Source organism: Leucopleurus acutus, assembly GCF_964270905.1.
Source record: "Leucopleurus acutus genome assembly, chromosome: 13".
Lineage (NCBI taxonomy): Eukaryota > Metazoa > Chordata > Mammalia > Artiodactyla > Delphinidae > Leucopleurus > Leucopleurus acutus.
In genome coordinates, this window is record NC_139155.1 from 24,687,793 (window position 1) to 24,702,795 (window position 15,003).

A 15,003-nucleotide genomic window follows, 5' to 3' on the forward strand; every position below is an offset into this window, starting at 1 on the left:
AGATGGTGCTCAGAGACTTACAAGCCCCCTGCCCCACTCCCAGCAGCCAGATCAGAAAGAATTCCAGATCTTCGACCCTTCCTAGCACAGCTGCCTCCCGACCAAAAGAGAATCGCTGGGAGCTTGTAAAGTCCCAGGCTCACAGCTTTCATTGTCCAGCACATGATTCCTTCTCCTTCCCCCTTATTAATCTGACACCGGCAAGTACTACAAAGACATGGGCTGAATTCCAGCCATGTCATCACTGGGGAAACAATAAAATGCCTGACTGACTATAAAGGGTCACAGAGATAAAGACCAGTCTCCGATCTTCTCCAGCAAGGCGGGGCTCGACGTACAGCCTGGGAAAGCTTGGTTTTCTCGTGGCAGAAACCGTGAAAACATTTCCTGCTTTGAAGCCCTCACTGGCTCTTCTGTAGGACAAAATGAGAAAGAGACACAAGGCAGCAGACTGTGCTGCCAGCTGGAGGACCCCAAACTGGGCTGAAAGAGCCCCACACCCACATATACCCGTGTGGACCACACCCTGTGGGCCCATGTGTTCTGATTTAGCGAATATCTGGAGGAGGGAAAGTCCAGCTGATTTGTAATCAAAAGTACCATCCCTTACCGCAAGGGCTCTTTCACATTTTTAGCTCACTTGATCCTCAAGACTAGCCCGTGAGGGCCTAAGACAGGTACTCTTATTCCCATTTTAGAGACGCGAAAACTGACACCCACGTTGTGAAGGGTTCTTGGCTCTTAAGTGGCAGAATCACTCAGGTCTTCTGACTCCTAGTTCACGTTCTTTTCCTGTGAAAGCGCACTACCTCCCCTTTTTAGAGAGTGGTTATTGCACTGAAAGTTACAAATAGACTCTGAAGATCCTGTAATTTCTTCATCCTCTCAAGCCCAATTGGCAACAAAGCATCAGGGATGGTCTCCTCAATTTGAGATGTGATAACCACTCCTTACAGCGAGCTCTGACCGAGTCACAGCATACGCTCTCGCCGCCTGATCAGAACCAGAGGGTGATGAAAGCTCTCGCAGAATCTCTGCTCTATCCACCAACTGAGACTCCAAACCAGGCCTTCGTGGGGTAGCGTCTTCATGGCATCAAGGGCAGACAGAGGTTCCTTCAGTGCTTTCTCTGTAGAACAGCGAGATTGCCTTTCCTCCCGATGGGCTGGGTCTGATCTGCCCCTGGATTACCTTGAGAGGTTGGTTACAGCACAGGACAGAATTAGAGGCTGTCCAGACCAGAGCAGATCCAGTGAGCAGATCCCAGAGAGAATGGTCCCAGGAGTTCTGAGACCACCTCATGGGCCTTTGGGTTACTTTCAAGGCAGGTCTGAACAGATCTGGTCCAAATTTCCACTTCCCATTGGAGCCCATGTATATGACTTCACATGAACTTGGATCACCAAGAACGTGCTTTGATTGTTAGGCTATTTCACGGCTGTGGTCATCCTGACTCCTCAATTGCGTGGGAAGTGACGTGAGGGTAGGGAAGTGGGCAAGTGTTTCCCAGAGCCGTAACCTCCCATTTCTCAGTCCCTCACCCTCCACAGAAGCCCTTCTTCCCTCTCAGGTACGTAACATCCTTCCAGGCTCTTCCTATCAAAACCTAATCTCAAGAAAGGATCTAAGAATTAAGCAGAATCCAAGCCGACTGGAGCTGGAATGACGCCTTGACTTTCCAGATGAGGAGAATGAGGTTACGGCAGGTACAACTTACCTGCCGTACAGGTAAGGTACAACTCACACCCTCAGAGATCAAGAGAATTCCAGGATCAGTGAGGAGGGAACATCATCTGTGAGTGGTCAGAGCCTTTCACTTACAGCCCCTGTTTACAAAATCATCACTGATGACTCCTCTTCCTTTGAAGACTGTGTGACCTAGTAGGGATAAGACTTAGCACACCCTTGGCACCCACAGACAACAGTTCCAGGAACGCAGGTGAGCCACTCTGGGTCCACATACCTCATATGGACATGCTTGAACTTGCACTTAGACATTTATTCCCAAGGCATTGGATCCGGGTTGGCAAGCAGGGAAACCTCAAAGCCCTCAGCTCTTCACCATTTTTCTTGATCACACGAGAGTCACCAGATGCTTTGTGGCTCCAACACCAGGACAATCACAGTTCACTCCACTTGGGTCTCCCCAGGTAGGCAGTGGCTGGAAGCAGGAGCCCTCATCTGCCATCTCATTCACACAAGCTGGTTCAAGGCACATTTGTTGAGCACCTACTTCATGCCAGGCACTGGGATAGGTTCTGGGGACCCCTAGCTACATGGGCTCAGTTCTTGTGCTCCTCACAGTCAAGAGGAGGACACAGGGCTTCCCTGGTGGAGCAGTGGTTAAGAATCCGCCTGCCAGTGCAAGGAACACAGGTTCCAGCCCTGGTCCAGGAAGATCCCACATGCCGTGGAGCAACTAAGCCCATGAGCCACAACTACTGCGCCTGCGCTCTAGAGCCCGCGGGCCACAACTACTGAGCCTGTATGCCACAACTGCTGAAGCCCACATGCCTAGAGCCTGTGCTCCGCAACAGAAGCCACTGCAGTGAGAAGCCTGCGCACCACAACGAAGAGTAGCCCCCGCTCGCTGCAACTAGAGAAAGGCCGCACGCAGCAACAAAGACCCAATGCAGCCAAAAATAAATAAAATAAATTTATTTAAAAAGAAAAAAGAGAGGAAGACACGTAAGAAACTGACAACCCAGTTCACCACCTGTGTGCTTTGCCAGAGCTCTTCACAGGGCTGGGGCTCTGAGAGAGGAGCAGCCCCTAACCCAGACTGGGATGCGTGGGATGCTGGGGTGGTCAGAGAGGCAGGCATCCACCCGCACAGAAAATTTCAGTGAAACTGGGAAAGTGAAACGATAGAGATACATACAAAATCTGTCTTAAAAAGAAGTCTTCCCTACCCCTGCTCCCCTTTCGCTTCATTTTATCATCTCCCACCCTTCAAAGCAAAGCTTTTTGAAAGTATCTTCCACTTATTCCCCGCTCCACTGAAACTGCTCTTAAATCACCAGTAACCTCATGATTGATAATCCAACATGCCCATCTTCATCTCATAAACCCCTGTGGTACCTGGTCTCTCGGCCCCTGCCTCCTCCTTTCTCAGTCTCCCTGATCCCACCCTCCTGATGCCTCCCTAGTCTCCCCTTCCAGGTCATCCCCCACAGTCTGCCCTCCGCACTGTGGCCCTCTCTTTCTAAAACTCTGACCACACTACCCCCTTGTTCAAATCCTTCACTTGTTGCACAGTGCCCTCAAGTCAACCTCCAAACTCTTTGGCTTGGAAGGTAAAACCTTCTAGGACCCAGCCACCTGCCTCTCCAGTTCGCCTCTGCCGCCTGTGACCCCAGAAAAGCCCGAAACTCTGTCCCACCAGGTGACTTTGTACATGCTTTTTCCTCTGTCTGTAACCCCCATGTGGTAAACCCTACTCATCCTTAATCTTGTTCAAATGTCACCTCTTCCAGGAAGCCCTCCATTGCTCCTCCTTTCACTCCTTCCCAGGCACATTTCTGTAACCCCCTTCAATCTTCCCAGAGCATCCTCTATTCACCACTGGCATGTAACTGATCACTTGGCTATGTAGCCCTGCACCCCTAACTAAGTTGTACAGGCCTCGTTGCAGATGGTGCCTTACTGATCTTTGCACGGTGCTTGGCAAAAAAGCTTTCTTTAACGAACATTGATTGATTGTTTGGCTGATTCATTAATTAAGTATAAAACAAGGTCCCCCGTGAAGAAACCACAGTCCAGATGGGAAGGAAAGCCAATCATGGGGGAGGTGATGGAAGATACTCATGCCAAGAGTAAGCATATTTTCCTGACCACAGAGGACTGGGGAAATCTGGAGGAGGAAGATACTGAGAGAGCTTGAAGGACTGGAGCAGCAGGTTTCCTGGTTGGGAAGCAGGTTAATCAATGCACAAGCCCGGGCTGTGGCTTCACCTACACCTGGTTCATTTCCAGCAGCAGCAACATTGCGGCGAGGATTTGGTGCCAACGGGCACCCAGGGTCCCTTCCACGTAATTAACGTGTCTCTGGGGGAGGCCTGAATCCCACAGTCTGGAATGTAGACAAAGAGGATCTGTTCCAGTTATGCTAATTGCTGCCTCTCTCCCACAGAGGATAGGGCGGTGAGAGATTCCAGGAGGCAGCTGAGCAGAGCGGGAATTCCTCAGCTCCTGCAGCCTGGCCCGAACCCAGGGAGGGGCCCCGCCAGCCCTCACCGGGGAAAGCTGGAGGCAGAGCCGCATTCATCTGTCCCATAGGCTGTCTCTGAGAGGTGTGATTTGAAGGCCAGGCAGCTTCCTAGCCAGGCACCCTAAACCTTAAAACTGCACTTTAGAAACATTGCTTTCCCCTGAAAGCCACTTTTAATGCAAATGACCCAGGAAGAAGTAGCACATTAAGTTCCTAACACCTTCAGTATAAGTGGGTGGCTGTGCAGCTTTCCCAAGGGGTCTGGGGACCTGGGAAGGCAGGTGCCTGAGCTGTAGAAGGGACACAGTGAAGACAGGAGGCCCTGGGTCACAGATTCACTTCTGCCACAAATGTACCCCCCCACCCCTGACCATTGTTGCCCCACGGCCCGGTTCTGTGCTGGCCTTTCCTTCTGCCACCGTCCTGGGCTGAAGACCTCGTTAGTCTTCAGGGGTGCCCACCACCCCACTCTAACACCTCCTTCTCTACGGCTTCCTTTGCTCAGAATCAGTGGCCCCCTGAGGCCACTGGCACCTCTGAGTTTACAGCCCTCATCTCCCTTATTGGGATGCTGGTCCAGGCTTTTGTGCGAGGCATTTCTGGGGGGTAAGAGCACTTGCTGTGCATCTGCAGTGGTTCTCTGACCCCAGCCTGCAGCAGAATTACTGCGAGGGCTTGTTGAAACAGCTCAGCCACAGAACTTCTGTACGTCTGAAGTAGAGCCTGAGAATCTGCATCTCTAATGAGTTCCCAGGTGGTGCTAATGCCGGCCCAGAGAACCCACTCCGAGAACCACAGCTTTATAACCTTGCGCCTCAAACTGTGGTCTGCAGACCAGTATCCCTGGCATCATCTGAGAGCTGGTTAGAAATGCTGAACCAGAAGCTGCATTTTAACAAGGTCCTGAGTGACTTGTATGCACATTAAATTTTGAGATCCCTTCCCCAAAGCAGTGTTCTCAACGTGTGGTGCAGACCACCTGCATCAGCATCACCGGGGAGCTTGTTAACCAAAGGTTCGCCTACGTTCATAGCAGCACTATTTACAATAGCCAAGACATGGATACAACCTAAATGTCCATTGACAGACGAATGGGTAAAAAAGATGGAATACTACTCAGCCATAAAAAAGAATGAAATAATGCCATTTGCAGCAACATGGATGGACCTGGAGATGATCATACTAAGTGAAGTCAGAAGAGAAAGACAAATACCATATGATATCATTTATATGTGGAATCTAAAATATGACACAAATGAACTTTTCTATGAAACAGAAACAGACTCACAGACATAGAGAACAGACTTGCAGTTACCAAGGGGAAGAAGAGGTGGAGGATGGATGGATTGGGAGTTTGGGATTAGCAGATGCAAACTATTATATGGAGAATGGATAAACAAGGTCCTACTGTATAGCACAGGGAACTCTATTCAATATCCTGTGATAAACCATAATGGAAAAGAATATTAAAAAGAATGTAGAGCACTGGAGCCTAGCTGGGCTCTTTGGTGGGGCTAATGGCGGACTCTGGGAGGGCTCACGCCAAGGAGTGCTTCCCAGAACTGCTGCTGCCAGTGTCCTTGTCCCCACGGTGAGCCACAGCCACCCCCTGACTCCGCAGGAGACCCTCGAATACTAGCAGGTCTCAAGATTCTGCCCTCCAGGAAAATCTTGCCATGATTGGATAGGACCCCCAGATAAATATTCAAATCTTCGACCTGTTCACTTCTACATCCCTGAAAATGAATCACCATTGGAACAAAAGTTAAGAGAATTAAGACAAGAAACACAAGAATGGAACCAACAGTTCTGGGAGAACCAGAATTTGACTTTTCTTAAGGAAAAAGAAAAATCTATTGACTCAAGACTGAAAGCCAAAGGCCTGGAACTGAGAGCTGAGTCAGGTCAAAAAGCAACATTGAATGCAGAAGAAATGGCTGACTTTTACAAGGAATTTTTAAGTAAAAATTTTCAGAAGCACATGCATTACAACAGGTAGAAGTCGCTATCAACTTAGTTTTTGCACTTTTAAATAAAATTGACAGATTAAAGTTACTTGCATGGCAGCCCTAAAGCAGCTTGCACCCCTAGTGCGTAGACAGTGGGTTCTACACAGGGGAAACTAAGATTATAGAATAAAAGAGACTTCGTGCCGTGTGTAGACATTGCTTGGATCCTAATACGGACAGACCGCCTATGGAAAGGGACTGGTACAAGCGTAACTTTGCCATCCCCTTCTTCATGGGAAAAGTGGCCCTGGAGAGGATTTGGAACAAGCTTAGACCGAAACGAAAGAAGACCAGCAATTAGGAGCCCACCCTGACGCACCCGCCAGCGTCTAAGTTTCCACGAGAAGCAGCTGCTTACAGGAGCTCGTTTTACGAGGGCTCTAAGAGCTGTGTGTGCAGGGCAGGCTGGGAGGACGAGGGTCCTGGTGCGCTGTGGCCCACGTGGCTCCATCCTGACTGTGGATTCCAAGCTGGCTCTTGGTCATGGAAGTGATGTTAAATAAAACCCAAGCACTGTGAAAAAAAAAAAAAAGAATGTATATATATGTATAACTGAATAACTTTGCTGTACAGCAGAAATTAACACATTATAAATGAACTATACTTCCATAAAATAAATTTTTTTAAAGAGTTCCCAGTGCCCCCTTCCTCCTCCAGGCCTCTGGAGATCACTGTGACCCTCATGTTTAGGAAGTTGTGCCTGACAGTCTCCACTTCGGCTACCTGTTAGAATTTCCTGAGGAGATTGTCCAGGCCGCCCCTCTAGAACAATCAGATCAGATGTGGGGAGTGGAGACCCAGACATGGGCATTTTTAACCGTCCCCAGGTCATGGCAATGTGCATTTAAAGCTGAGACCTTCAGTTTAACACCATCCTCTTCTCGATAGCAAATGTTGGAGCATGTACCCCAGGTTACCTTACACCGAGGTTCTCAAACTTGGCTACAAATCAGAATCCCCAGAAAGTTTTTAACTTTTTATTTTTGAGATGAAATTCACACAACATAAAATACATCATTTGACCATTTTAAAGTGGACAATTCAATGGCTTTTAGAACATTTTAGAACATTCTTCACAATGTTGTGCAACTATCACTACCATCTAGTTCTAAAACATTACCATCACCCTGAAAAGAAATCCCATGCCTCCCAATGCCTCCCTCCCCCAGCCCCTGGCAGTCACTAGTCTACTTTCTGTCTCTCTGGATTTGCCCATTCTGGACATTTTATGTAAATGGAATCACACAATATGTGGCCTTTAGCTTGTATCGCTTAGCACAATGTTTTTGAAGTTCATCTATGCATGTATCAGTACTTCATTCCTTTTTATGGCAAGTGATATTTCATTGTATGGACTTACTACATTTTATTTATTTATTCATCCGTTGATGGACATTTGGGTCATTTCCACTTTGGGGCTAACGTGAATAATGCTGTTAGGTCCATTAATGTACAAGATTTTGTGAGAACATATGTCTTCAGTTCTCTTGGGGACATACCTGGGAATGGAATTGCTGGATCATATGGTAACTCCATACTTAACTTTTTGAGGAACAGCCAAACTGTTTTCCAAAGCGACTGCACCATTTTAGATTCCCATCAGCGGTGGATACATGTTCTGATTTCTCCGCACCTTCACCAACACTTCTTTTCTTTTTTTCTTTTTTACTTTTTATTATAGCTACCTTATCAGGTGTGAAGTTGTATCTCGAGGCTTTGATTTGCCTTTCCCTAATGACTAATGATTTTGCACATCTCTTCATGTACATATTGGCCACTTCTGTGTCTTCTCTGGAGAAATATCTCTCCAAATCTTTTGACCATTTTTCAGTTGGTTTATTTGTCTTTTTATTGTTGAGTTGTAAGACCCTGGAAGCCTTCTAAAATCATCCCTACATAAGCCCCAAAACAGCTCAATTGAATCAAAGCACTGGAGTGTACCTGGGCATTGATTATTTCTTAAATTCCCCTAATCTGCAGTTAGGGTTGAAAAGCACTGGTTTACACCACATGGCCAAGCAGGAACAGGGATACCATGTAAGAGCTCTCAGAGTTCATGACTTTATCCGACCACCTGGAGGTGGAGGTGAGTAAGACACAGCCACTGCTGTGTGAGAGCTCTCAGTGTAATAGAGATGCTGGCCCCTAAACAAATAATTATAACACAATGTGTTAAGTGCTCTAATGAAAGGATGTACAACTTGTCAAGGGGACTCCAAGAAAGAGTAGCTCAACTTCCTGCGTGCATTAGTATTGCTGAATGTAGGGTGGTGGTCACTAAGGACCCTCAAAAGGTGGTCCCTACTAGCCATGTTAGCACCCCATGGGAGCTTGATAGAAATGCAGAGTCTCAGGCCCCACCCCAGATCTACTGAGTTAGAGCCAAGTTTAACGAGAGTCTCAGGTGGTTCATGTGTCCATTAAAGTTGGAGATACGCCGATCTGAGGTCAATTAAGAAGCATCCAGAAAGCCCAGCCACCTAAAACAAATACAAAACAAAAAATTCCACTGTAATGAGGTATGGGTTCATTAAATTGTTCCTTAAGGTAACTGACTTCCTTTCTTAAATTGCAACACATTAAATAACTCTTAGTCACACATATCTTAGCATGAATTTGTTTATCAGAAGGTTTTAGCCTAAGCCATTCTCTTCCTGAAGCTTCTCTACCAGCCAGCTTAATAAGAGACAGGGGGAGGGACTAGATTGGGGTAACACTGGCACTTGGGCATCAGCACAGTTGAATTGAAGTACAGGGGTGATGGGGAAAGCACAGGATGGCTTCACCATTTCTTTCAAAACCAGTCCTTGCTCAGAGTTTTATACCAGATTTGTAGACGCAAGTGTCTTGCCCTAGCATAACCCAATAAATTAATGTAGCAAGAGCCGGTTTAAAACTTGCGTGAAATGACCCATTTGACTGTGTTCATCCCACTAGACCACGCCTGAACTTGATCCCTCAGCAGGTGAAATTGCAGCCTCCATTGACCGCGGGCTTTCCAGAGGCCAAATAATCCATGTCCCAGTCTCATAATGGGTTGTATCTAATTCCCCTGTATCCTCATACATAAAGGTTTCCACATCTTCCCAGAGATGACTCATTTCAGTGTTTGGTGAGCTTTGCTGCTGGAGAAATCTTCACGTTTAACTTATAATGCCACACGCTACAATGGGAGATGACATTTCTCAGGGCAGCTGGTTTCCCGTTCCAGGTTTCCATGTTGGGTACCAAATGAAGGCCTCCCCCTCTCAACCTCTCAGCACCAAGACCTCGAATGAGGCCCCAGAGGCAGTACTCTCTGAGGAGTAAGAGATGTGTGAATATACAGTAGTGTTGGTTCTATTAAAACCTTACTTCAAAATTGCTTTGGGCCACCCTCAGAAATGCTTCCCAGCTCCAAATCCTAAGACTTAAGCCAAACTCTTTTCTCTCCCTCCTCACTGATTGGGCCTTAACAAAGAGGCAGGAATTTCAATACTTGTTCATTCAGTTATTGAATGCCTACTGGCTTCAGCCTCCAGTGTGTCCAGTCCAGGCTCTCTCCTTCACCCCTTGCACTGGCACTCAGCTCTGGTCCCAGGTCTATGCCAAGAAGTCCAAAACAAACTGAGGCTTCCCATCGACAACACCCCACATCTTACTAATGGTCTCTCCTTACTGGTTTTTAACCATTTTATTGAGATATAGTTAACATACAATTCACCCACTGAAAGTGTCCAATTCAATGATTTTTAGTATTTTCACAGAGTTGCAAAACCATCAGCACAGTCAACTTTAGAACATTTTCATCATTTCAGAAAGAAATCCTGGGGACTTCCCTGTGGCGCAGTGGTTAAGAATCCACCTGCCAATGCAGGGGACACAGGTTCGAGCCCTGATCCGGGAAGATCCCACATGCCATGGAGCAACTAAGCCCGTGCCTCACAACTACTGAGCCTGCGCTCTAGAGCCCGCAAGCCACAACTACTGAGCCCGTGCTCTAGAGCCCACGAGCCACAACTACTGAAGTCCGCATGCCTAGAGCCCGTGCTCCGCAACAAGAGAAGCCGCCACAATGAGAAGCCCACACACCACAACGAAGAGCAGCCCCACTCGCCACAACTAGAGAAAGCCCGCGCACAGCAACAAAGACCCAACACGGCCAACAATAAATTAATTAATTTAAAAAAAAGTAACCCTGGGCCTCCCTGGTGGCGCCGTGGTTGAGAATCCGCCTGCCGATGCAGGGGACACGGGTTCATGCCCCGGTCCGGGAAGATCCCACGTGCCGCGGAGTGGCTGGGCCCGTGAGCCATGGCCGCTGAGCCTGCGCGTCCGGAGCCTGTGCTCCGCAACGGGAGAGGCCGCGACAGTGAGAGGCCCGCGTACCGCAAAAAAAAAAAAAAAAAAAAAAAAAGAACGAAGCCAGGAGACAGAATGTGAGACTTCTCCAGAGTGTCCACGGATGTGGTCTGCAGTGACCACATGGGGAGCAGCGGCAGTGCCTGGGATCCAGCCTTCAGCACCGCCACGTTCCTGGCGATGCTGTTTATGAGGCCGCCACTCAGGCACTGAGCTGCTTGTTTTTATAAGGGATACTCTGATGGGCTAATTAGGATGGAGAAGACATACCTCCCAACTCAGGGGAGCTCAGGGGAGCACAGTGCTGCCCCCGACTGCCTCACAAGGAGGGAGGGGATGCTGCCTGCAGGAATTTGTCTGCTGAGGGAAGTATCCACGCTGGGTGCTGCCTCCTCATCAACCTGTCCCTCTCAGCCTGGACCTTTCCACTGAGTAAATGTTGGAGAAATATTTTAAATATGCAGTGCAGTTCATTATCCTTCCTACCTCCAGACTCAACAGAACCGAGTGATTAAAAACAGCAGATTTGGAGTCAGAGACCTGGGCTCAAATCCCACTTATTGTTCTGACCTGTGACAACTCAGCCTCTCCAAGCCTCGGGTTCCATGTTTGAAACAAAAGGAAAACTCATCTCATAGCAGCGGAGTGAGGATTAAATGAAGTGGGACTGGATAGGGCCTGGTTTCACACTGGCTCTTCTATTCTTCCAGAACCCTCTGGGCCTGCCTCATTAATAGCGGGAGTGTCCAGGCCTCCCTTGCAGCCCCTCCTCTACGGCAGCTCCTGTCCCCCAGCTGCTTCTCTCCTCGGGGAGCATCCCCTCCCACCGTGTGTGTTGGTTCTGCGGTAAAACATCTCTAGGACATTTCTTTAGGAATGTGGGCAATTCTGGTGTCCCACAGCAAGCCAGTTAGGCAAGTTTGGAAATCTCAGTGAATGTCAATCTCCCACTCACCTGAGTGCCACAGAGATTGTTTCTTCGTTGGTAGTTTTCTTTTTTTTTTTTTTTTTTGCGGTACGCGGGCCTCTCCCTGCTATGGCCTCTCCCGTTGCGGAGCACAGGCTCCGGACGCGCAGGCCCAGCGGCCATGGCTCACGGGCCCAGCTACTCCGCGGCACGTGGGATCCTCCCGGAACGGGGCATGAACCCGTGTCCCCTGCATCGGCAGGCAGACTCTCAACCACTGCACCACCAGGGAAGCCCCATTGGTCGTTTTCTTACGAGAAAGTTTTGAAATGGGTGTTCCTTCAGAGAAAGCAGGTGCCCCCCGCCTTGTAATAGGTGAACATCCAGATTTATACAGAAAACAAACGGACTCATAGAGGAGTCTTCTGGAAGGTAAATTCTTCTAGTGCTATTTTAAGGGAAGGAAATAACACAGGCTTATTGCCTGTAGACCCAAGTTTAAGTCCAAGTTCTTCCACTTACTGAGAGGCCCGGGACCACCAACTGACATCTTTGAACTTCAGTTTTCTCCCCTGCCATATATTGTTGTAAAGGGTAAATGAGGGAACATAGATGAAAGGACTTTATAATGCCTTTAATTAGTCATTATTACATAACTAAATTTACATAAATATATCTGTTGTGCAATGTGAAACTCATTTACATGGGCTAACCCAAGGTTGTTTTTTAAAGGCCCTATTCTAACTTTTTTTAAAAATGTGGGGTGATTCTGTGAGGAATCGGAGTAGGACAGGATTTATGTCAAAATGGAAGGCTGAATGCTGGCTAATATCTGTAGCAAAGAGCGATGAGGAAATCCATTCCTGAGGCTCCTGGTTGCCCACCTTTCAGTTCTGATCGCTCTGGGTTTCATTAGCATCAATAAGTGACTAAAAATACATTTGAGTATCATGATGCTTAATATTATAGTTGTTTTTGGTACTATTTCCTCCTACTTCCCATCTCACAGTCATGCTCCCATCGAACAAGAGTTGAGAAAAGTTATAAAGTGAGTCTTCACCTTCCATCGGCTCCCCTCCAGCTGTGATACCCTGTTCCCAGAGGCCGAGCTTCTCCATTCAGCTTCAGTTGGCCTCCGGCTTTCAAGGGACGAAAAGTCTTCTTTCCCTCTCTCTCCCATGTGTCATCCGTGTCCCTGCCACAATGAGGAGGCAGAAGCCTGCCAGGTGCTTTCTCCTCCTCCCAAAGCCAGGGTGATGTGCGAAGGGGAAGCCCTTCGGAGTGAGAGACGTGACTTTGACCGTAAGCCAACAGGCATAAGAGGCCGGTGATTATTGGCTTCCTGTTTTCTCCATATCTCACCTCTGGGCCCTACGGGCTGACCCTGAGTCTCTGTCGCCACTCCTTGAAGCTCTTGCATCAGCTGCAAGCTGATTAGGAAATTCTCATCTGTCTTCACTTGGATTCCCTGGGAGGCAGACTGTCTGAGATGGAGGTTTGAGGGCAGGACTTCTGCTGGGCAGGGGAGAGGTGAATTATGATGTCACAAAGGCCCTGGCTGATCCCACCAGGAGCTGTGCAGCTCCTACAGTCCTCCAGAGTTGTCCTGTCTTCAGGCAAGGAGGTCACTGGTTGTGGACTGCCTCTGGGGAGGGGCTGTGACCATAAGCCCCTTTGCTGACTGAGGGTAATTCCTGCAGACAGACTCAGATGAGAGCCCTCAACTGCCGACGCTCCCAGCAGCCAGGCGGGTGAGTGCCTCAGTTCTGAAGGGGGCTTCTAGTTGGCCCTCCACACATCCACTACACCATCTGAGTGGTATCTTCGCATTTTTTAATGTTCAAATTTTTGTTTAAAAATAAAAATGCCATTGTAAATAAGTAATTGTGTGTTTACTTAAAGTTGTTCTATCCAAAACATAAGTTTTGGGAGTTCCCTGGTGGTCTAGTGGTTGGGATTCAGCGCTTTCACTGCCGTGGCCTGAGTGCAAGCCCAGGCTGAGGAACTGAGATCCCATACGCTGTGTGGTGCGGCCAAAATGATAAAAAAAAAAAAAGAAGTTTTGTATATTTGGAAAGAGCAATTCTGCAGCAGTGCAGTTGGGTCACCAGGGAAACGAACTGCAGGGTCTGTGAAGCCACGTTGCTGAGGGTTTCTTTTTGATTGGCCAAAAAGAAGCCTGTGTAGAGAGTTTGGGGCAGCCTAATCAGAAAGAAGATGAGCGTGTCTTAAAAAAGGACACAGGACCCACAGGAGGACAGATATCTCCGACAGAATACAGGCAATGAGTTGAGGTCGTGATGGAATATGCTCCTTCGCAGTGACTGGTTGGGGCTCTAGCTTCACAGCAATCCCACTGAAGTTGTCCTGGGATAATGACCAGGGCAGAAGCAAAAATATGTTTACTTCTATAGTATACTCTTAGTTTCTCCATTCTGATAATCTCCATTCAGATAATCCCACCCTCTGCTCCCGGCCTCAACGCTTCCAAGTTTGTATGTGGCATCTGACTGTGATCACCCACTTCCTGTGAAATGATAAACAAAGTTGAGTGTGAATACCTCTGGGCTGAGATAATTAGCGCTGGTCCAGATAACTGCTCCTTGCTGCTACAGCTGACCTCTGGTCCTAAACCCTTGCCTGCTTAGACCTGTCCTAGCTTCCAGACTCTTCCCACTGTTACCAACCAGAGTTCTTGGCCTTCCCCAATCAGTAGAGGGGAAGACAATCTCTTGTCTCTAGAGGCCAGACAAGAAATTTAGGCGAGGCTTTATTGGGGCCCCTGCTGCAGCACGGGGGAGCGAGAACAAACCACAGGTTCCATTGCTTGCCCACTCCCTGCTCCCCGAGGGGGGCGAACTTGTTCTTTATAGGGGGTGAAGGTAGGGATGTGTCCAGGGGTTGGGCCGGAGGCGTAGCTTAGGTGGTTTGCCCACCTCTTAGGAGGTGCTGCGCACAGGGGCCATGCTCAGTACCCTGCTTTTGCTCCCAACACGCCTGTTTTTGCTCCAGGCTCTTAGAAAGTGGCAGCTGGGTTTTTTGGTCTCTTTGTATATTTGGGGTCCAGAGTTTGCCCCTCCTGCTCATGCACGCAGTTTCCCATATAGTTTTAGTCCCATATAGTTTCTTTCTGTTTTGTTGCTCAAGGAGAGGTGTGTCCGGGTGCAAGCATGGCGGCACTGCAGCAAATGGTCTGAGGTCCCAGCCTGTCTCACCACCACGACACATACATGCGCTGATATTACATAAGGAAAGTCAAAGTTACACTGTATTGCTAACCACAGACGTTTAGGAAGACAAGTGACTTGAACCCTAGTTTATAGTTGTTTTACTCTTATTCCTTTTATTTGCTTATTAAGCTTTTTTTTTTTTTTTTAGGAAAAACCACTCCCAATTTATAGATAAACCCACAGTTAGGAAAGACAGCTTTGACACCTTTCTCCCCCTCTCAAGGCAACTACTGCTGCCATGGAAATCATTGGGTAGGAGGGGGATGGAAAAACAAATGCTTTGCTTAGAGGATCTGCAGCCTCAGG

At 48.1% G+C, this 15,003-nt stretch overlaps 1 protein-coding gene across 1 annotated transcript in view; it reads left to right on the top strand.

Annotated features, from left to right (window-relative positions):
* LOC309970580 (cytochrome c oxidase assembly factor 8) overlaps window positions 1–6,863 on the top strand; it is a gene marked incomplete at its 5' end in the record, with an annotated part of 88,291 nt that extends 81,428 nt beyond the window's left edge. The window contains 2 exons of the mRNA XM_082853044.1: window positions 5,853–6,205; window positions 6,415–6,863. Of these exons, the coding sequence (XP_082709170.1) occupies window positions 5,853–6,205; window positions 6,415–6,520 (459 nt within the window). The 3' untranslated portion in view covers window positions 6,521–6,863. The remainder of the gene's footprint in view (window positions 1–5,852; window positions 6,206–6,414) is intronic.
* Between the last annotated feature and the right edge of the window lie 8,140 nt (window positions 6,864–15,003).